This window comes from Canis lupus, chromosome 14, assembly GCF_003254725.2.
Source record: "Canis lupus dingo isolate Sandy chromosome 14, ASM325472v2, whole genome shotgun sequence".
Lineage (NCBI taxonomy): Eukaryota > Metazoa > Chordata > Mammalia > Carnivora > Canidae > Canis > Canis lupus.
The window spans coordinates 15,002,502-15,026,846 of NC_064256.1; the positions used below are offsets into that span (position 1 = coordinate 15,002,502).

Below are 24,345 nucleotides of genomic sequence, written 5' to 3' on the forward strand. Positions count from 1 at the left end.
CCTAGTGCACTCTTCTGCCAATTCTAGCATCTGTTCAGTTCTGTATTGGTCTTTATTATTTTCTTCATTTTAGGCTGTACTTTCTTGATAATCATTGCATGCTTAGTAATCTTTGGATGTTTATGTTATTAATTTTCTTTGTTTTTGATGAATATTTTTGTATTCTTATAAGTTTGTTTAAATTTGTTTTTTTTTTTTTTTTTTTTTTTTTTTTTTTTTTTTTTTTTTTTTTTTATTTTTTTTATTGGTGTTCAATTTACTAACATACAGAATAACACCCAGTGCCCGTCACCCATTCACTCCCACCCCCCGCCCTCCTCCCCTTCTACCGCCCCTAGTTCGTTTCCCAGAGTTAGCAGTCTTTACGTTCTGTCTCCCTTTCTGATATTTCCCGCACATTTCTTCTCCCTTCCCTTATTTTCCCTTTCACTATTATTTATATTCCCCAAATGAATGAGAACATATAATGTTTGTCCTTCTCCGACTGACTTACTTCACTCAGCATAATACCCTCCAGTTCCATCCACGTTGAAGCAAATGGTGGGTATTTGTCATTTCTAATAGCTGAGTAATATTCCATTGTATACATAAACCACATCTTCTTTATCCATTCATCTTTCGTTGGACACCGAGGCTCCTTCCACAGTTTGGCTATCGTGGCCATTGCTGCTATAAACATCGGGGTGCAGGTGTCCCGGCGTTTCATTGCATTTGTATCTTTGGGGTAAATCCCCAACAGTGCAATTGCTGGGTCGTTTGACAAAATACAGCATCCATTCCTGATCAAAACTCTTCAGAGTGTAGGGATAGAGGGAACATTCCTCGACATCTTAAAAGCCATCTATGAAAAGCCCACAGCAAATATCATTCTCAATGGGGAAGCACTGGGAGCCTTTCCCCTAAGATCAGTTTGTTTAAATTTGATTCTGAAATGTGGTTAAGTTATTGCAGTCAGGTGCATACTTGTATTTCTTGCTTTTATAATTTGCTAGGCAAATCTAAATTAGTGCTCAATCCACAGAAAATTATTCTCTACTGAAGCAAGATTTCCCTGATTTTTTTTTTAAAGTAGGCTTCATGACTGGTGTGGAGTGCAATGTAGGCCTTGTGCTCATGACCCTGAGATCAAGACCTGATCTGAGATCAAGAGTCGGACACTTGACTGAGTCACTCAGATGCCCCAAGATTTCCTTGAATTCTTTTTTTTTTAATTTTTTATTGGTGTTCAACTTACCAACATACAGTATAACCCCCAGTGCTCATTACCCATTCACTCCCACCCCCCGCCCTCCTCCCCTTCTACCACCCCTAGTTCGTTTCCCAGAGTTAGCAGTCTTTACGTTCTGTCTCCCTTTCTGATATTTCCCACACATTTCTTCTCCCTTCCCTTATATTCCCTTTCACTATTATTTATATTCCCCAAATGAATGAGAACATAGATTTCCTTGAATTCTAAACTCAATGTCGCATGAGTTTTTCGAATTTGTTGGTTAGAACAGGCACTATTCCTAAACCTATATGAATGCTCGATATTGCTGCCATTAATTCTTTCAGGTGGCCCTTTTCTTGGATTTGAGTAATTTTCTCACTGCAATTCAGTACACTGAAAATTTGAGGGGATCCCTCTGTAGATCTGTGGAGTTTGTTGCTGTGCAGCCTTCAGCATTAAGCATTTATTAAGCCAAATCTGTGGCTAGATGTCTTTAAACAAAATATCTTCCAGTTTTCTGTGTTCCTTAAATGCATTTTAACTTTACTGACTTCCTTAACACAACAAATCTCAACCTCCCCAGTCTGTCTTAACTTTTCCTGTATGCTTCAAAAGCATCTTGTGTCTACCCCTATTAAGAAACTAAACACTAGCTTATAAAAATATCTATTCACACATCTGTCTCCCTTGAAGGGAAAATTATTGATTTGACAATTTTATGTCCCTATTATATGGTAGTAGTTGACAGTATCTGTTGTTGGATGAATAAGACAGAATTCTCAATCATTTCTATAACTCAGAGATAGAAGTACAGTCTTAGAATCTGGGACACTAATGGAAGAAATAAGAGGTGTACCTGCAAGTTTCAAAGAAGTTTCCAGTCAAGTCAGTTATGAGTAAATGAATAAATTTCATCTCCTAGGCTATTTAGGTTTTACATACAAGTAATATCAAACATTAAATAAATATAGAGTATTTATGTGGGCTCTTAAATTGTGTAGAACAATTTCTAAAAGGTCTTTGCTTACAAGGCAAGCTTTCACTTCAAAAACTAGATTATTATTATATGGAGTCTGAGGAAGTGTGAGTAGGAGGATAAGTAAGAATGGAAATTTAAAAAGCCTTTCTCCCTCCTGGCCAAGGCTCTCTTAACACTTAGACATTCTGCATTTATCAGCTCTAGAGAACTGTTGATCTTTTTTTTTTTTTTTTTTTTTTTTTTTAACACATGGGCCATCATTTTATTTCTTGAAATTTTCTGTTATTTAAAAACTTCTGAAGCACTTGTCAAAAATTGAATTCGGATTGACTCCACTATTCCCCTTGTAGCTATTTATGGTTCTATGAATCTCTCTCTCTCTTTTTAAAATTTATTTATTGAGAGCTGGAGGGAGGGGCAGAGGGAGAGGGACAAAGAGCAGACTCAAGCAGAGTGCAATGCAGGGCTCCATCTCATTACCTTGATTTCCTGACCTGAGCTGAAACCAAGAGTTGGACACTTAACTGACTAAGCCACCCAGGCACCCTTTGTTCTTTGTGCTTAGAATATTCTCTCTTTGAAAAGTTCGTCTTGCCTCCTTCTTTAGATACTTAGCCAAGATGTGGTTATCTGGCCACCATTTCCCATAAGCATGTCCTCTTTCAGGAAAAAGCTAACGATCATTAAAATTGGGGTTCTTGCTTTATGGTGGGCCACAGTCCAGTACAGCATTATTACCTCACTTGAGAGCTATGTGGTTTTTGCCATTCCTGGGAAATATCGCCTATACCTGATTTGGAAAATTAAAGTAAATTAAATGAGTATAGATTTCAGACAGTTTAAAATCATTTTGTATTGGTTAAGAGAGGCTAATGTTCAAATATCTTCTCAATTCAGGATTAAGCACCAAACTTCAAGATGCTCATTTGATTGTAGTTGTTTCTCAATTTGTTCAATGTCATTAGGTGTGCTTAGTGGACAGTTCTGAGGTGGAAATCCAAACAGGTAATGAGTAACATCCAATTTCCATGTAAGCCAATTGTTTTAGAGAAAAGAATTAATTAAAAGAAGTGGTAGGTTAATTTAAATCAAGCAAGGCCAAGCATCTATCTTGAGCTTATGTCCCTGACCCATTTTTATCTTCTGGATACAATTTAGAAATCTGCATTGGATAAATAACTCCACCAGGAAAAAATTAGTTAAGGATCACATTTAGAGCTTTGAACTAAATCTTTCACATTAACAGATGCTCTTAAATGAAACAAGCTCATTTCATCAAGTGTATTTAATAGCATCAATTTTCATGAATAAGAGAAAGTGTATTTTACAAATGAGAGGACCAGGGGCAGTGGTGAGAGGAAAGTTCACCCTATAACCTCCTCTCCCTTCATACCCCTTCATATTTTTCCACTTATATTTCACAGGCACCTAAATGATTGCAGATATGTAGCTAGGGTGGTTCCAACAAGAACTGGGGTCCAACTTGGCCACACATTTCTATGGTGATTGTGACAAGCTTTGATAAATAAGCCATTTGCCAACTAAATGTATCTTAAAGAGGAGAATAACATTGATGGAAAAGGCACTTTTTACTCTATCCAGAAAATCACCTCTGTACCCAGGACAAAGTTTAATAAAGAGCCTCATGGATGGAAAAATTATTGCTTATTTATATACCCTTTCTGTTTTTCTTCTCTGTCCATAGAGGCTGAAGGAATTAAAGCAACGAGAATTTGCTCGAAACGTAGCTTCAAAGTCATGGAAAGATGAGAAGAAACAAGAAAAAGCTCTTAAACGGCTTCACCAGCTGGCTGAATTAAGACAACAATCTGAATGGTAAGAATGAGAGGTTTCTTGGATCATTCAAAACTGTTTTCAATCATTGGGGAAATGTCTAAGATGAATTTACTTGATTCACTGTTACAATGTAAACAAATTATGATTTATCAAAAGATATGTTTAAGGGGAAATGTTTTAGTAGTTAAAAGCTCATAAATTAGCTACTTTGGTACCTAAATTTTTTGTTTCCCAATATTGTTAATTTTATGTGCTCTTTAATTAAATAAAGATTCTAATAAGCTAGCACTTACTCTATCCAGTTGATTTAAATGGTACCATATAGTTCTTCAGTAATAATTTTAAGTTTTATAATAATAATTTTAAAAACCATATGTAAGTGTGCATCTTTTGGGGGAGGAAATAAATCTACATTTCCCTGTACACACCTGAATCTCAAATAAATAGCACTACCATTGTCCGGATGACAAAAGATGTAATTAATGCAGTTAAATTTACCACAGCGTGTCATTTAAATTGATAATTAAAACACATGTTATACTAATATATTCTTGTAGCTGAAAAATAACTGTTTTACGTAAGCTTGGAACTGCTGAATGTTTCAAAGTGAGGAGATTGTTACCTGGAACTCAATTAAATTTTCAGGTTGTGACTTGTGTTCATATGAATCATAATGTAGAACATCTAATGTAGCTAATTAATGCAGTTGACAGGAACCTGGCCAATTGTGAAATTTATAGCTCTGTGCCACAATTTAAACCCCTGTTGTTGAAATGAGAAACAATATGCATAAGTTTGGGAATGAATGACTTGAATTATTGAGCATCATAAAATATTAGACCTCAGATTTGATTCTAAGAAAATATTTATTTTAAGGATCAACTGATGAGTTAAATTATATTCATGTATTTGTGCCACTCTCTTAGAACAATTTAATTAATTTATCAAAATACATAAAAGATAATCATATTAAAAATAAGAGAGAAATGTAATATAAAAGAAAAATAAAGTTGAAAAAATATCTGTCCAGAAGCGAGGTTAACATAAAAAGGCATGCTCTGAGGTCCTCTGCGATCAAAGAATCAGGACATGAAACTGGTACTGAACTTTCTACCTGCCAACACAATGAGGATCTTATGTTATTCAAACACACTGTCAATAAGATCTCAGATAGTCCTTGTAAAACAGAACTCAGAAGGAAAATCTAATGAAAATTATGGTAGCATGAAGGAAAAAAATCTGAGGAATATGTTAATTATTGGGTGACTTACGGTATTATTGTAAGACTGCAAAAAAGGGCAAACCTTATTGTAGAGAGACAATCTTTAGGTAGGTCCTTTAAGGCCAAACAACAAAAAATCTGAGTAGCCTTAATAAACATAACTTTGGTTATTTTATTAGTAGAAAGTTGTCACACTTCTGCATTTTCCATATTTTCCTTTGGGAGAAATAATGGTGGTGATGGTTATGATGCTTTTGTTTAAAAGTTCTGAGTTTGTAAAGCTACCCATGATGTGTCTTTCAAATTAAAAACATATTAAAATTGATTAGATTGGGGTTGAGCTGAAAATCATATTAAGTAAAAAAAAAAAAAAAAACCACATACTAAAGCACATACCTTTATAGAATAGACAGGCTCTTTAGGTTCCATTTTTTTATTTTTTATTTTTTGTATTGCTAGGGAAACGATAGGTGTCTAGCTTTCCACACACAGTAGTTGGAATTAGGAAAATTACTGCACTCTTTTCTCCTACCTGCCATCTGCCCTCCAGCCAATTATTCTCTTTGCTTAAGCAGCCTCATGGCCTAGGGAAGTCACTTAATAGAATTATTTAATATTTTCATGTTGGCAGCTGAATTGAAAAATGAAAGTAAGGAATAAAATTAAAAAGAAAAAAATCATCTGTATTACTACCCCTTTCCTGAACCACCTTTCTCCGTCCATTATTCTCACAACAAAGGCTTCTACGTAGGATGATGAAGATAACAAGAAAATTCTTCTATGACCCTATGGAGAAGAGAAGAGAATTTCCTAGTTGTACGAATATTCAAATTGAACTGCTGAAAAAAATAATAGCAGAAAACTGGTAATAAATCTTATAAAGGGCACTCAACTTTGGCCATCTCTTGGGTAATTCAACCCAGCCTGGTTCCTCAGGTTGGAGATTGAGAGTCATTCTGTTTGTAAGCTTTACTATGTGTAAATTAAAGTATATGAACATTTTTCCAAATTTCAAAAATCATAGGATCATTGACTCTGAAAAATATGGAATTCCTTATATATGAGCTGGATAATGTGGGACATTAGCATATTGCATCATTTAAAGAAATTATGTTGTTTTAAATGTCTTGTTAAAAAAAATAAATAAATGTCTTGTTTCCTGTTTAGAAAGTATATTTTGCCCAGAAGATAATTAAATTGTGCATATGTTTAGTCACCAAGAATTAGAATTTTGGGAGAGCTATTAGAATGGACAATCTATTAATAAGGGTGAGGGGTTACCTGTATATCACTTTTAAAAATCATAAATAAACACTTAGGTAAAAAACACAAAAAGAAACTGAAGAAAGTTCTAGAGAAAGGAGTAAAATCATAAATAAGGATATAACCATAAAAGTTAAACTTTTAATTATGCTAAAAGGCATAAACTTGTATTAAGATAATAGAATTGAAAAACCACAGAGATAGAAAAGTAGGATTTTCCAAAGAGAAAAAATAAACTAGATTTAAGATAAGGGTATTTAAAGTTTAGAAAGCAATGAGATAAAGAGTCTAAAGCATAAACATTAGAGGTAGAAAAGATTAATAATGAGGGTAAAATGCTAAAACTTGTGAAAAATATAATCATAAATGTAGATTGGATTATAGAGTGAGAACAAGAATTGAGGACAAGAAGAGCCAAACATACAGAAACCATAAGAGTAAAGAGGATTACAAATATCTGAAAGAATATAAAAGAAAGAACCTTACACATTAGAGAGATAAATGGTAAAATAAAACAGCAATACAGAAAATAATGTTTAGACTAACATAAATCAAAGCAAGAAAACATGCAAAACAGCACCAGGATAATAAGCAAAAATATTATTAAGGGAAAAATAGTGAGCGATAATATAAAATAGTAAAATATCTGATTCATAATGGAATCATGAGAAGCAGAATGATAATATCCATATACCAGGCTTTTGAAATAATTTCTACTAAATGCAAATTATATCAGATTAATTGATGTTCCTAGAAAAGGTAACTTAACAGAAATATAGCTCCTATTTAATCTGAAGTGTCTCTCTGGCACTGAGGCAAAATCCAGAGCTGCAGATGTCTCTGGTCTTCATCCTTCTATGCCCAGACTGTAGGCACTCTAAAAGACCAATAACTATAGTTAATCTCTGTGCTTTCTATTTTCCTTTATGTTTGAAAGAAATATTCAGTAAGCCATACTCCATCTTAGGCTGTTCCCTTTCTTTCTTTTTTAAAGTTTTTATTTAAATTCTAGTTAGTTGGGGGCAGCCCGGGTGGCTCAGCGGTTTAGCGCCACCTTCAGCCCAGGGCATGATCCTGGAGACCCGGGATAGAGTCCCACATCTGGCTCCCTGCATGGAGCCTGTTTCCCCCTCTGCCTGTGTTGCTGTGTCTCTTTCTCTCTGTGTCTCTCATGAATAAATAAATAAATCTTAAAAAAATAATAATAAAAAAATAAATTCTAGTTAGTTAACATATAGTGTAGTATTGGTTTCAGGAAAAGAATTTAGTGATTCACCACTTACATGTAACACCCAGTACTCATCATAACAAGTGCCCTATCTTAGAGTGTTCCTTACCATTCTTCATATTAAATATGCCTAAACACCTTCTATAAAGAGAATTTTTTAAATGATTTTTTAAAAAAGAAGATTAATGTGATGAGGAAAAAGAAAATTTTCATTATGAAACAGTTACTGGAAATTTTCAAAATTTATTCTCCATGAGATTCAAAGAAAGGCTATAATTCTAAAGCTACAGCTATTAGTTTATGAAGAAGGAACAATCTGAAATTATTAAAGAGTGAATGGTGACTAAAGCTATTGTAAATTAAAATCCATTTGGGCATAGTAAATGACAGACTGGATATTGTAAAAAAAAAAAAAAGTTAAATCAATAAAATAGAAATTAAAAACAAGGACTTCTTTCTGAATGAGAGAAATAGACTAAAGATACTTGAAGTGCTGAGATAAATAATAAGATCTAAAAACTATATTCAGGAGAGCCAATACACTTAACATATAAATTCCAGGATGAAAAGCTAAGACAGGGAAAAAAATAATCAGAGAAATCAGAGAAGAAAATATAACTGAACTGAAGAAGTTGAATTGAAAGTGCCCAGGAGTACCAGCAAAAATTGACCCAAATAAATCTATCTGTAACTATGGTCTTGGGAAAATACTTATATATCATACATATATAAGTATATATCACATTTTATATAAAATATAAATGTAACAAAAATATATCCTAGATAGTAAATATAATATAAATACATTATAGATTAGAAATATAATAAATATATATGTGAAAAGAAAAATTGCAAAATCATACAAGTGCACCAGTGAATTCATTTCAAAAATAAGTAAAAGGATGTGAATTAAGTATCTTTCTACAATATTAAACACATAAACAGGATGAAGCAAAGTATTTGCAATTTGGTGGACAAACGGAATATATTCTAGAATTGTACGCTGATTGGCCAAATAGTCATGTGAAGGCAGCAAGAAAGAATGTCTCAGAGAAATGCTCAGAAGACACACATCTCCATTGGAATTGAAGCCACATATGGAAAAGATATCATTTATTTCAGTATTGTATACTCAGATAATAAATAGCTGAATCAAAATCAAATAAAAATCTAAACTAGAAAAAAGCAAATACACATATCCAAACATGTGGGAAAAGAAAAGGAAAATGAAAAGAAAGCCAAATCAAAGCAAAAGATCAGATAAAGGATGTGATTTGTGTTGCTCACCCTCCCGGAAGACCTTGTTTTGTAGTAGAGGTTTTAAGGTAGAACATTACAGAGACCATTTTAATCTAAAGAGTTTCATCTCCTATGTGTACTGCTGTTTCCAATTTTCTGATTGAATTACTAATTTAAGCTCAGCAGAATGAATAAGCTTTACAAAGCTGTTAAAAGATCAAACATATATATGCAAAAAAGGTAGAAAGTATTTTTGTGAGGAAGATGCAAAAGAAAAATTTCAAAATAATTGAAGATATGGAGATGGCTTGCAGATGTGTGTTATTTTATTATGCATTTGTTATAATTGGTCAAAATAGTGACAAGTCATGAAGAGAGAACTTGCCACATTGTTGGGAAGGGAAGGAAACTTGAAGGAATTTTAAAACTGAGGCAACAAAAATTATAAATGGGTAGCGCTTATATAAAAAAGCAAATAAGCATATATTTTTATACTTTGGAAATGACTTTTAATTTCATTTAATTTCTTCTTTAACGTGGAGTCACCGATTGAAAAACTCTTTGTTAAAGAATGTTATGGATAGGTTCTGCAGGACATATATTGGGCTATAAATGCAACACTTTGTTTTCTTTTGCAGCACTTGCATAAGATACTCACCTGCTATTGCTTCTTGCTGATTTCAAAAGAACATATTTAAGTGATGCATTTTAGAAATAGCCACTATGAAACATAGATGTACTGAGTTGTACAAACACAGCGAAATGGTTATATTACAATAGACCTGGTTCATAAATAGCATAACTCATCATACACACTAAGAATTGTTCACATATAGATAAGATTTCAAATCTAACATCTTAATCACTTAAATATTTATTGTATTTACAGTGTTTCTGGAAATGGACCAGCATACAAAGCTCCCAGGGTAGCCATAGAAAAGCAACTTCAGCAAGGAGTCTTTCCAGTTAAGAATGGCAGAAAGGTATCGTGCATGAAGAGTGCTCTTCTCCTTAAAGGAAAGAATCTGCCCAGAAGCATTTCCGATAAACAGCGGTCCCCCATGCAAAATCGACACCAGTTACAAATGGACCGACATTATTTATTCAGAAATCGGGTACCACAGACCTCTTCGGATCTCAGCAATGCGAATCACAGGACAGGAGTATCATTTTCTTTTTCCAAAAAAGTGCATCTAAAATTAGAATCATCAGCGTCAGTTTTCAGTGAGAACACCGAAGAAACCCATGAGTGTAACAAGTCACCCGTCTATAAAGCAAAACAAACTGCAGAGAAATGCAAGTGCCGCAGGTTTGCAAACGAGGATACATATCCCACTAAGGAAAAAAATATAAACATCACACCAAGCCATCTGGAAAGCGTCTTACACAATACCTTCTCCATAAGCTCTCAAATCTTGCAAGACAAAAATGACTCTATTGATGAAACACTAGAAGATTCGATTGGCATTCATGCTTCATTCTCTAAATCTGATATTCATCTTTCAGATGTGGATTTTCCTCCTTGCAGCAGAGAAAAAGAAACTAGAAGTACATTGAAGAACACTTCAGAAAACTGCATAAATCACTCGTGCCAAGCAAATGCTTCCTCCAGCCCACCAAACATTTACAAGCACAGCAATGCCAGGGTATTTGAGTATCTGGATGAGTTTCCATCACTGGAGCCAAGTGAGCAAAACAGTACAGTTCATCTGGATCCCAGCTCTAGAATGGAGAAGAGAGAAGAATCTTTAGAGGAAACAGAAAGAGTTAGGAAAAATGTACAGAGGCTTGTAAGAGAAGCATGTCCCCATGAAGTGAAGTCTAAACCATTGCCTTTTCTCCATGTACAAAGTAAGGATGGCCACACCACTCTCCAGTGGCCTACAGAACTTTTGCTCTTTACAAAAACAGAGCCCTGCATCTCTTATGGATGCAACCCATTGTATTTTGATTTTAAGCTTTCTCGGAACACAAAGAGTGACCACGGTTCAGAAGACCTAAAAAAAGAACTGATTAAGGAGCCCTCGGAAATGAAGACAACAATAGACAGCCAAGTCTCAGGTTTAATCAAAGACCAACAAGAATTGATCCAAGAAAATGATCAATCTCTGAAACCAAAGATGATGATAGCTAATCCAGATTGGGAAAATTTCGAGAGAAAATATAATTTGGGCTACAATGATTCTGAGCCAAACATGAGTCAACATAATTGTAATACAAGCGATTTGGAAATGAAAAATCCTGAAGTGCCTGCTTACCTTGATATGTCTCTAAGGAATTGTGTAGGAAACAGTAATAATAGTGATAATGAACTCAAGGCGTCCTCAAGGACCCATTGGCAAAGCTGCCAGAGGGTGGTTCTAAATGATGCAAACGAGGGCCTTGCTTTTTCTCCCTACATCTCTAGGACTAAAAAACCAAAACTGATTCCTTGCGATCCTCATTCAGATTTTGAAGATGCAAACCAATTCACTTGGAATTCTAGTCCTTACCCAGTAAGGGGTCACAGTGATCCTGGGAAGGACTTTAGAGTAATTCTGAACAGTAACCACATCAGCATGACCAGCAGGGCTTCTGGATGTAGAAACCAAACTTACAAGAGAAATTCTCCAAAATTGACTCTGAATAGACTTTCTAGCCCCTCAGACACATGCCCTGGCAGCACATCCAGCTTGAGAAGTACTTGTTCAGGTCATAAGTCCAGGGGTAATGGCAGAGGTAATTTGCTCTACTTTTGTAAAAGGGAACACAACTCCGTTGAAAGGCACGATGGGAGACACCAAAAGCACAGCTGCCTCTGCCTGTCTGAGGAGATGGCAAGGAGCACCTGCCTGCCATCTGAAATACAGAGAGATAGGAACTTCAGATTGTGGGAATCCCTTAAGAAGGAAAAATACTCAAAACACAGATACGGTCGCTGCAGAGAAAGATCTAAACTGGGCAAAAATCAGCAGCAGTTTTCAGGGCCCAAATCCAGGAGACTCACCCATTGTGACTCCGGCTCACAGATGTCCTGTTCTGGGAACAGTGAAGAACCACCAAATTGCCAGGGACCTCAGCTCGGCAGATTGGGCTCTTGCTCCAGAGAGAGTATGTATTGCTTAAATAAAAGTGAGAGAAATCCGGAGTCTTTGGACAGCCCTCATATCTGTGACCTGGGAAAAGTAAAATCCATGCAGTATAGCTCGGGGAGTATCAGCTGCCGTCTAAGGAGCTGTTCCAGCGGCCCTGCAGAAGCCGCGGAGTTGACAGGAGAGAGGGCCCCCCTGACAGCCAAAAGCCTTTTAGAAAGAGTCCAAGCCAAGAGGTGTCAGGAACAATCAACTAATTTTGAGGTCTCTTCAAAGAATCATAAAAACGAATCCGAGGCTCATTCACAAATTCAGCGCACAGTTCAGTGTGAATTCACACCACTGGGCTGTAACCGACCAGCATTGCCTTTGTCTGACAAAACACAGAGCGCAAGCGCAAGAGGAAAGGATACAGGCGGTGCGATGCCGTGGACTGCAGAGCATGGCAAAGTCCAAAGTTCACAGACAAATACTTTCGCCCTTTCAGTAGATCCTGATTGTGGTGACCACCTTTCTAAAGGCAAGATTCATGTAGTAGCAGATTCTCAGCCACCAAACACGAGAAAGAACCCAGTGACAAGAGAACAAGCAAAACCTTTAATTGGCCAAGTCCAACATACCATTCAGAGCCGTGACCCGGTACCGAATGATTTCCCTGGTGCTTTTCCGTCTAATAGATATACTGGTGTTACCGATTCAACAGAGACCAAAGAGGACCGAATAAATCTCGACTTGCAGGATGTAAGCCTGCATATGAATCACGTAGAGGGGACTGTAAACTCTTACTCTGACAGAACTATGCAGAAGCGTGACAAAGTGGAAGATGAATCAGAAGCGTGTCATAAATCTAGCTCGCCTCCTTTAATTCAACAGCCAATCACTTTTTCTCCTGAAGAAATAGATAAATACAAGCTCCTACAGCTGCAAGCCCAGCAGCACGTGCAGAAACAGCTCCTATCGAAGCATCTTCGAGTGTTGCCTGCTTCCGGGCCCACCGCCTTCGCCCCGGCCTCGGCCATCCAGACGGTCCCAGTCCACCAGCACACTTCTATCACCACCATCCACCACACCTTCCTGCAGCATTTCGCTGTTTCTGCTTCCTTAAATTCCCATGGCAGTCCCATCCCCATAGCTCATCTGCATCCCCTCTCCCAGCCACACTTCACCCCATTTGCATTTTCACCTCTGACTCCAGCCATCATCCCGGCCCACCCTACTTTCTTAGCGGGCCACCCCCTGCATCTGGTCACTGCTGCTCCCTTTCACCCACCTCACATCACACTTCAGCCCCTGCCCTCGGCGGCATTGATCCCGGCATTGTTTGGCCCTCACTTAAACCCAGCCACGGCTTCTATCATCCACTTGAATCCTTTAATCCAACCAGTGTTTCAAGGTCAAGATCTTTGCCATCATTCTTGCTCCAGTCAGATGCAGCAGTTAAATGGAGTGAAAGAGGCCTTAAATATATCAGCACACTTGAACTAATAGGTGTCAAAGCCCCTCTTGTGGATAAATAAAACAAATTGTCACTACCTACAAAATGATCTATTTAAAGTGGTCTGATTATTATTAAGATTTGAAATATTGGTGCCAATTCAAAATGTGACCAGTATATAAATAGAAACTGAATTGCCAATATCAAAATAGGAGCATTTTAAGGATTTCTTTTGACTCGCATAAATAACAGAACAAATTGAAAATAATTTTGTGGAAGGGTAGGGGGAAACCTGTTAAAGATCTGTTTGGATGAGTTCTCACATAATGTTACAAACTGATAACAGAAAAAATTCAGGCAGATCATTGATATTACAAAGAAAATCAAATGGAACGTAATATTGTATGTTCTAGGTGTTTGTTGAGTGAGTGAATGAATGAATCGCACATTCGGTTTTATGCATCAGATAGTAATGAAAGGCCAGTGAAATAAACTGCTTATTAAAACTAACTCCTATGGTTAACTACTGACTGAGCTTTCGATCAATATACTCTGTTTCAATCAAAATAATTTATATTTTCATAGGAAATAAAAGATGGCAAGCAATTTTCTGATTAATTCAAGTTAAAAACTACTCTTCAGTGAAAACCAATCTTTACACAGATTGTATTGAGTTTCCGTGAAAAATTGGGTCATCTTCATTTCACACACATCTATGTTAAGGGAATTTTGTAACTGTAAGAATAACCAACATCTAAAATTAAGAATGTTTAATTTTTGTATAAGAAAACATATATAAGCTATCATTAGTATTTGATAATGCAAAATAAAAAATAAAATATATTCAACAACATTTTGAATATATTGGTTAATCTTTCAAATATTACAGGGACTGAAATAATAAGTTTTCTTTATTCTTCTACTCAAGAAATCTTACCATGTTCCGCCAATATTATGTATATGTTGAGGGGTGAAGGTTTGGAAATGTCAGAATTTTTACATGATATTTATGCAGAAAAATCATATAAATTATTTTGTGTATTTTACTCAAATGTAGTAGATTTCAGTAAGACACAGTGAATGGTGAGAATAAAATCACCATTCGTGTAATTTTGCAAATGATCTTAAATATTTATTCAAAATGTTTCCTGGCCCACAGAATCTGCATGTCTTACATCAGTATTCTGGATGGCTCTCCAGTTAGACTTATTATTTATATTCTGAAAATGAAAGAAAAATTCATATGACTGCACATTTCCTATAAACAAGAATTTCAGAGAAAATCAACTGAACAGAAATGGAGTGATCAGCCTTCTACTGCATGTATGATGATGCTACCGCTTCTGTTACATGAGATGGGGTCTTACTCAGCCTCAGCTTCACAGGGAAGAGAGCTATGCTCACTGAGGGCCCATCATGCATCAGACAGAATCAGGCTAGGCACTTGCTCTGTTATTTCATTCAATTTTCACAAATGTATTTTGAGGTCAATGTTATCATTCCTCTGTACAAATGAGGAAAATGAGGTTGAAAGGGTAAATACTTAATACTTAAATAGTAGGAAAGAATATCATTGATCCTGGTGAGAGAGAGAGAGAGAGAGAGAGAGAGAGAAAGGGGATGATATGATTTTGAAATTGTAACATAAAGAAAATATGTAGTTTCCTAAATATCACCAGAAACTTGCAGGATGGGGGTTTTGACTGAGATATGGCAGCAAATGTCTGATTTATCTGGAAAGAATAGAAAATGGAGGAAAGGCATCAAATAGAAAAAAAGAAAAAAGAAACCTCTATACTTGCATAGAACTTCATAAAAATAACTATAAAAGAACATTAATAAAAATTGAGTGAATCCAATAAAAGTGAAATAATAGAATATTTACTATAAAAAATAAATGACAAATGGCCCAGCAGATTTAAAAAAAATAATGTGAATGAGTGTTTCCTAAAACGGATTAAAAATTGACATAGAGCCAAGACAGAGTAATTAGGGGAACACACTAAAAGACCTATTATGAAAAAGACAGTATCTGAGTAATTTTTATAATCATCTTTGTGATAATTTAATCTCTGAAGGTTAGACCAGAGAACCTCTATTGGGCACTTCATTTTGACTAACAAGGATAAATTGATAGGAGTTGATGACATAGAAATGACTGTCTTGTATTATCAGTGATGAAAATGTTCACTATCTTTGACTATGGGAAAGCAGACTTCACCATTTAAATAAAAGATAACTTGTACCACAGAGTGAGAAATTATAAGTTGTAGCATCATGTGAGGAAAGCTACAATTATAGAATATTCCAATAAGGAGAAAAATAGTCCTTTAAACAATCCAATATAAACTGAGTGGAGAAAACAGAGTAATTTTTAAAATGTCACATATCCATGTATCAAAATGAACAGAGATTAAGTTAATATCTTTTTAATATCTCAATTATTGGAAATATCAAAATAAGTTAATATTTTCCCTCGGCTTATTGCTGGGCTAGGTGATTTAATGAATCAAACAAAAACAGTAGTGTTATCTAAATCTGATTTCATTATGCTTTCTCTATTAAGCAACAGGTTTTCAAAGTGGAAACTGTAGAACAAACATGGATAAAGAATTTGAAAAAATTATTTCCCAGCTGCTACAAATGATTTTGAATCTTTATATTTGAAAGAATTTTACCATAGTATATTAGAATTGCTTGACAAGAGAAACATGATATCAATTGTCCTTGAGAAAACACGCAGAATTGAAGAGGAGCTGGAACAAATATCAAATATCTTTACTTTTATAAAGGGAGGAATGTTGAATACAGATATTACTGATTTAAAAGCTAGCATATTTATAAATGAAATGTTAAGCAGAATATTTAATGAAAAGAAAGAGACAATCACTGGTAACTATTAAGAACAAATTGTACAAAAGTTAAAATATTTTATTTCTCATTTGTCTACTCTATTCTCATTCTCATTCAACAATGATATATTGGAGTCATATGCTAGGCAATAATCTAGCTGCTGGACCAACAAAAATAATGCCACATAGTTTAATTTAAGTTGAGTCATGCAAACAAAAACCAGACTAGACAAGTGAAATATGTACTATGCCTGATGATGAAAAATGCCATTGAGGAAAATAAGTTTAAAAAGGCAGATAAAGGGACTCAGATGAGGTGGTGAGTGTAAAGCACTATTTAAAAAAAAAAAAAAAAGTCAGGGGAAGCTTCACTGTGAAAGTGTTTTTTCAGCAAAAACCTGAAGAAAGTGAGAGAGGAAGCTTTCCAGACTAGAACAAGATCAAATTTCAACAACCTGTTGGATGTACTTACTCTGCTCAAGAAATGGCAGGAAAACACTAGCTGGGAATGGTTACAGGGGGAGTATTATAGGAGAAAAGGTGAGAGAAATAATTGTGGAGCAAAATCATATAGGATCTTGTCCACCATTGGAATGCTTGGCTTTTATTGTGAGATGAGAAGCTGTTGGATAATTTAGGCAGAGAAGAAATGTAATTCCTTGTAGATTTTACCAGGATCACTCAGCTATTGCATAGTGAATAACCTCCAGGGGAGTAAAGGTTGTCGTGAGAAGTCTCATTAGTAGATTGGAAGCTGACAAGAGAATGCAATGACATCCTCAGCCATAGTCTGGTGGGAATGTTGAGAAGTGCTGAGACTCTAGATTTGTTTTGAAAGTAGGGCTGGGAAAATGTACTTCACATTGAGTGTAAGGTGTAAGACAGGAACTAGAAATGGCATAATAGTTTTCGCACATGGGTGGATTTACTGTCACCTGAAATGGGGAACACTGTGGGAGAGCAGGATAGGAGAGGGTCTGTTTAAACACTCTTATTTGAGATGCCTAAAGTTATAGAAATGGAGGTAATGAGTTGGTAGTTGGAAATATGGGTCTGAAGTTTGAATAAATTTGTGAAAAGGACATACACTTTCGGGAATCATCAGTGTATAGTAAGTATACAGAAGCCATTAGCTTGGATACTATCATCAGGGGTAGGTAAGGTATATAAAAGTTTTGGGGACTCAGTGCCAGGTCACTCTAAGAGTGGATGTAACAGAAGGAATTAAGAAATGAGGCCATGAGGAAGTTTCAAGTTAAGTAGGAGAAAATCAGGACAATGAGACCATGATGAAATTCCAAGTTACATAGGAAAAGTCCAGGACTGCATAAGGCAAATTGAGAAAGTGATTCAGGGAGGCAGAGATGATCAATTTTGTCACATGTTGCTGAGTCAAGAAGAGGATAGAAAATTAAGTGTCTCTTCAGTTATGTAGTGCTCACCTGTTGCCTTAACTAGAGACATTGTGGTGGAGTGGTTGAGGCAAAGAAAATAGTAAAATACATGAGGAATTTTACATAGATACATTTTATGATTCTTATAAATATCCGTATGGATAATAGCACTGTGTTATAAATGTGTTTTTATAGCTAAACAACTATACCTGGAGAGTGGTAAAACTTAGATGAATTCCAAACTGGAGAAAGGGTTGTAGTGATTGGTTATGAGGCTTTGTACTGTACTCTATCATGTAAACTTTCATAAAACATGGACAAAATCATGGAACAATATGTACCAAAGAGGAGAAACACACAAACCCAAGAGGACTAGCAAATGTAGTGAATGGCAAGATACGATGTGAAAAAATTTTGAAAACATGCAATAGGGCAAAATTTGAAAGGTTAAATTTAGCATGAACAGATGTCAGATCCTACATTAATTTTAAAAATCTTATTTTCATAGAGCCTAATTATAATTCATCAAAAGAATGAAAGGCTTACTAGATTATAAACTCCATAAAGTTTTGAAGTATTAGGTTGTACTAAAGGAATTACACAGAATTGGGAAAGGGGATTTCTTTTAGAACTTGGAAAAAATACACCACTGGTAGAAAATTAAATGTTGTTCTTAGACAGGATTTAAAAGAGTTCTTAGCAAACTGAAGTATGTCCATAAATGGCAGGTTTGACTAATTAAGAGACCATATCAATCTTATGTTTTTATACTCATTAGTAACCTGAGTTTTTTGAATTAACAAAAATTAACTGACAAAAATCCATTTTCACATACTTGAGGGGAATGTTGACTTACATGGCCCATTTCAAGACTTCCACATATCTCAGACCATATGACAGGCAAATATTTTTACCAGACATTTCCAGGAGGGGGGATAGACTATACTGAATTTCTGAAAGTAATAATGTCAGAAACGTTTCATTTTTTTTCCTGTGGACCATCTCATGGAACTAATGTTCTATAGAAAAGGGCCTGGTAGATGGCATGTGAAAAATAAAGACTAATATGCATATTCCAAACAAAAGAATGCTTGGTGAGGAAAGAATAATATGAGAGAATTAAGCTTTCCAGCTTTAGATTTCCAACCAGCAGCATGGAGCTGTGTTTGTGGAAGATCATCTCTATTCTCTTTAGAGCCGAGAGGATAGACGCTACAAATAGAGAGGCTTTGACTCAACATGAAGAAAACCTTGATAAATTGAGTGATTTATATAAAGTTGTAAAATCCCCATCACCGAAATATTTAAGAACTTTTGCACATTTGGTTGAGTAAAATGCTTAAGGATTTTCAGAAAAGATTTATGAGAATTTTGCTTGTGACCAATGACCTTTTCAGTTATCCTCTAGGATAATTTTGAAATTTCAGATGGCTGATTTATAGTGCTTAGTTTGGGACTAATGTTTTTCTTCTGATAATACCCAAAATGCCTTTTCTGCTAGGGAGAATATTCTGAGCCATCCTCTTACTTTCTCACAGTTAGTGAGTGTGGGCTTGAACAATTTATTTTGTACTTAAGTGAAACATACTCTGGAAGAAAATGAAATAGAATTCTAAATACATATTAAATTCTAAAGTGGATCCTTCTTTTAAAAAATGTCACTGTGATGGATGATATTTTCAGGATTGTTCCCTTTCATTTACACAATTATTTGACAGTTGATTTTCAGCATTCAATGTCTATTATGGCCATTGTCTGATATTTATGGAGCGGTTCTCTTTATGGGATTATTCTTTCACATTTGGCACATCGAAAATACTTTTTTGTATCTGTCTTAAATTATAAATGCTTAATTAAAGACTGAAAATATTTTCAGAAAGTCTGTAAGATCTTTACCTACACATGTACAAACACATATGCACATGCACGCTATATATTTTTCTTTGACACAAAGAACCAGTCCACCAATAGATAGCCTTCCTGAATTCAGGGTTTGTTTTAACAAAATAATTCTCTGTACAAATAATGGGACATTTGGGAAAGTTCATGTTCTTAATTTCCTGACAAATTCAGCAAGAAAAAATACAGTGGCATTTGAAAACTGCATTTCAATATTCTCTGTGAGTTCACCTTCTATATATATAGAATGTAATTTGGAAAGGCCCCAATTCCCAGGGGTTCTTTTTCTTAGGCAGACATTTCACAGAAAGATCCCCTATACTTTTAATTTCATTTACAGAACATGGATTTGACAGTGTTTTTTTTTTCCCCTTCAGTTTCTGCCAGGATTCAACAGAATCTCTTTGTTATCTCTGAATAGAAACATATACAAAGAAATGTAAACTTTCATAAAGCCCATAAAGCTTTCCCATTGAATGGAATATTTAATCAGTAGAGGTACTCAGTATCATATTCCCGGATTGGGCTGTACCCTTAGGGTGTGAACTTGTTGCTTACTTCCACAGTTCCCAATGATGGCAGCAACACAGCTTCTCAACCTTACCATAATACTTGGAAACGATTCAAAAGCTTCATGCTTTTCAAGCATTCAGAACACTAATGGGAGATATGAAGATGCTTTAGTCTTTATCAAGGGGACTGCTTGATAGCCTAGTGTTTTAGATATATATGAGTGAAACATCCCGATGCCCTCCCCAGGCTGTGTGGGGAGTTAACTGCCTCCTCATTAGTGAAATAACATTGCTGGTCATTTCAAACTGGTAGCACATTTTTCAATCTTCCCTGAAAATTTCACCACAAGAGTTCAGAAAGATGGTTAAACATTCCAAAGAAAAATATGTAAATGTCAAATCCAATTTTCTAGAAGCACAATAGAAAGCACCCAAATCTCACAAATCAGTGTATGTAGCTAATGTACTTAGGGGCAAAATTGGCCTAGTGCTTATCTCTGGCTTAGCAGGACTCATGAAGAGATTTACTTTTGAATTTTTAAGTGAGTGAACTCCTAAAGAGAAATGTACTCTCCTTGGAAAATAGAAAAATTATTAAAAAAGCAAGTGAGTGACCACTTCCATAGAGTAGTCGAGAAAAAAGTTTACTTCCTTTGTGTCTCAGACTGAAACTACTTCAGTAAGATAGGAGTTTCCTACTAAAATATGAGTTTCTCAGCCAATAAACCTGGGTCCAGAGGATTTTAAAAGGTTATCATTTCATTGCAGCAAAAATATTATCCACTGCTTCTATTAGGTAGACATTTGAAAGTGATTGTTGTATTGCTTTGGATTAAGTTATATTAAAATGGAAGCAGTGGCTGAATCGGTAGGGTTTAGAATAAACCAATATGAGAAAGATAAGCCAAAGGGTCTTTTTTTTTTTTTTCATTTTATGCAGCTTTGTGTTGGAGGGCAACCTCCCAATCCTCCTTCTTAATTCCCTTCCCAAAGTCACTGCTTCCTTTTGCACCTCATCACCTTTCTTAAATTGCGAGATCATCTTGGCAGAAATGCAAAGCAGGCAAATTGGAAATATAACAAAATATATGTGTGTGTACATGTGAGTGTGTATGCCACTGTGTGTTCCTAATGAATATATTCTAGTCTTCAGTTGTAGACCTTTATCTTTGTTCAAAAGATATTCAAAATAGTGTTTTTCAAGACATATTCACTTATTGAAATAATCAACTTCAAGAAAGATTTATCTTCCATCATGCTAAAAATTGTCACTTCCTTCTATTTGTGGGAGATTATAAATTGGTTGATAATGTAAATTGGTTATGTAGCTGTTTAAGACAAATTCCTACCTTACTCGATCCTATTTAAAGTATTTACTTTGTAATTAAATTGGATGATAGTCTGGCAATATGAAACATAATCCAATGATTTTATTTTGTTTTTTATGTACAAAATGTTTTTTTTTTTATCATGGTGTGGTTAAGTAAATTGCACTAATGTACATGCAAAGCAGCTTTTTAAGGTTATTCAATAAATTACTTGGACTGTAGTTCAATGCAATAATATTTTTTTCAATAAAATGCTTAATGGTATAAGAGTATTAGTCATGCATTTCTAACAAAAACGTACCAAAATATAAAAGCAAAAGCAAAATGGTATGGAAATATTCTGTATTTTACACTACTGAATTTAAAATGCAGTTAACGTTTTATTTATTATTGTATATATTTATATTATATATTTAAAAGCTGGGATTTCTTAGACTATTTCTTAAAATTTTAGTGTTACAAACTAAAGCTGTTTCCTCAAACTTAAAATAAATGTGATTTTAAAAGTTCTATAGATGTATTCTTTTTCAAAATCTACTATACAAATACTATGTCAAGTCCTTCTGTTTCCTGTAGCTTCAAAAACTTAAGCAATACTTTGTAATGCTCTAACAGAGTTTCTGAAATGTATTCTCTAACTGATAAGATAGACATGATGGTATTTTTCACATTTATAATAATTTTAATGTAAACTCTGAAATTACTGTAATGAATAACCTCAATAAGCTCTTGTTCCAGAAGGATTCAACTTACTAGGACTTTTCTTTCATCAATCATGACCAATAGGGTGAGAATATGACTTAACTGTTACTTCTTACTTTATTTTCTTAATCTTTGCCCTTATTTGCTGGATCTTAGTAGGATATCATGGATTGTTTCATTCACTAGCAAGCCATTCTCATAAACACTTGTCCTTTGTCATTAGTTCCTTATTGTTTGTAGGCAAATAGTTTTATCCCACATTTCTAAGGCTTCAAGAGAGTAAAGAAAATTTATCGTAGAAATAATTCATCAGAAAATAACTGGGATATGATTTTTCTCTCTTTAAATTACTCATTCCATAAGTAGTTAGGGGGATTGTTCAACATTAACCAAGACAAAGTCAAAACCAAATGATGAGTGGCAAAGGTGATGAAGCTAATCATTTTGGACCATTTTTTCACCTGGACATTTATCCTTATTGTATCCTTTTCTCATGCAACTAGCATTGACTACCAACTCTCAATTTAGGACAATAAATTGATATCATCCAGTCAAAGCTCAAAGTCCTTTAACTTAACCTAATTTGGGTGCTTGGGTGGCTCAACTGGTTTAGCATCTGTCTTCAACTCAGGTCATGATTTGAGGTCCTAGGATCAAGCACACTGTTGGGCTCCCTGCTCTACAGAGAATGTGCTTCTCCCTCTTCCTCTGCCCTTCCTCTCTGTTCATAGTCATTCTCTCAAATGAATAAATAAAATCTTTTAAAAAAATAACTTGACCTAATCATAGTCTTGATAGAAGTATACAAATAAATTTTAGGATTGTGAAAATTCCATTAAGCCTACTGATTTCCATTATTCCAATCCAAAGCCAATAATGTTGACAGAATTGAAGTCTCTGTGTGCTGTATAGCTGATGTATGCAGATATGAGAAAGTTTGCCATAAATGAATTTCAAGAAACGAGCTCGAATACATTGCATTTCCTGTATTTAGGACATGAGACAAAGGCATATATCATAATCTAACCAGCCAGGACATTCCTGGGAAAGGTCCCTTTCAAATACCGTAATAGCCAATCTATTCTTGACAGTATTTATTACTTTTTCTATTTGAAATAATTTCATTTGACTGTAGGATACTATTCACTTTGATTTTCCTTATGTCTGTTTTTTTCTTTGCAACTTCGTATCCCTGAGCTTCCTTAGGGTCCCAACTCTAAATGTTGGAGTAAGCCAAGGGCTTAGTTCTTCGACATTGTCTTGTCTCTATTACACGCACTATGTGATCTTATTTAGTACCAGGCCTCTAAGAACCTTTTATATACTGATAATTCTCAACTCTGTATCTTCAGGTATGACCTTTCCTTAATTTTTGCATTTATTTGATGACTCACTTAAAACCTCCACTAATGCTCACTAGTCATTAGGAACTCAGTGTCCAAAAAGAAACTCTTGGTTTGCTTCCACAAATCCTTTCCTTTCCATGCCCCACATCTCAGAATAGAGCTCTATCAGTCTCCCAAGACCTCATGTTAAACTCTTCAGCATCCTCTTGGATCTCTCTCACATCTCACATCTCACATCCCTATCACCATATCCTGCCAGTTTTAGCTACACGATATATCCCGAAACTGACCTCATTATGTCCATTGCTACAGTCTCAGTACCCTCCATCTTCTCTCACTTGTAATATAGCAACAGCCTGCTACCTGGTCTCCCTGGATATCCTGTTCCTAGGGCTCAATCCACAGAGGGGCGAGAGAGTGCTATTCCAAAGATAAAAATCTCTTAAAGAGTTTCACATTATTTTTAGAATAAAATTCAATGTTCTGACCACAGCCTTTAAGATCCAATTTCATCTGACCTCTGACAATCTCTACAACTTCATCTTCTCCCATTGCCTCTGTCTCTGATCTTGCAATTTTTCAAACAAACCAAGCATTTCCTATGCAGAGCCTTTGTATTTGCTGTCTTCTCTAACGAGAATGTTCATTCCTTAGCTACTCTACACCTCCTTCCCTTTTTTCAGTCAGGTGTTCTAAAAAATAACTCCTCCTCAGAGAGGCCTTTCTTATCCACAAAATCTAAAAAGAATATCTACTCTACAGGGTACATGAGTGGCTCAGTCAAACTTTGACTCTTGATTTTGGCTTGGGTCATGATCTCAGGATCATGGGATCAAGCCCCATGTTGGACTCATTGCTGGGCGTGGGG

At 35.2% G+C, this 24,345-nt stretch overlaps 1 protein-coding gene across 1 annotated transcript in view; it reads left to right on the forward strand.

The window, feature by feature from the left end:
- The window catches only part of ZNF804B (zinc finger protein 804B), a 502,283-nt gene extending 487,986 nt beyond the window's left edge, over positions 1–14,297 (forward strand). The window contains exons 3-4 of the mRNA XM_025471445.3: positions 3,895–4,025; positions 9,828–14,297. Of these exons, the coding sequence (XP_025327230.3) occupies positions 3,895–4,025; positions 9,828–13,494 (3,798 nt within the window). The 3' untranslated portion in view covers positions 13,495–14,297. The remainder of the gene's footprint in view (positions 1–3,894; positions 4,026–9,827) is intronic.
- The last annotated feature ends 10,048 nt before the right edge of the window (positions 14,298–24,345 follow it).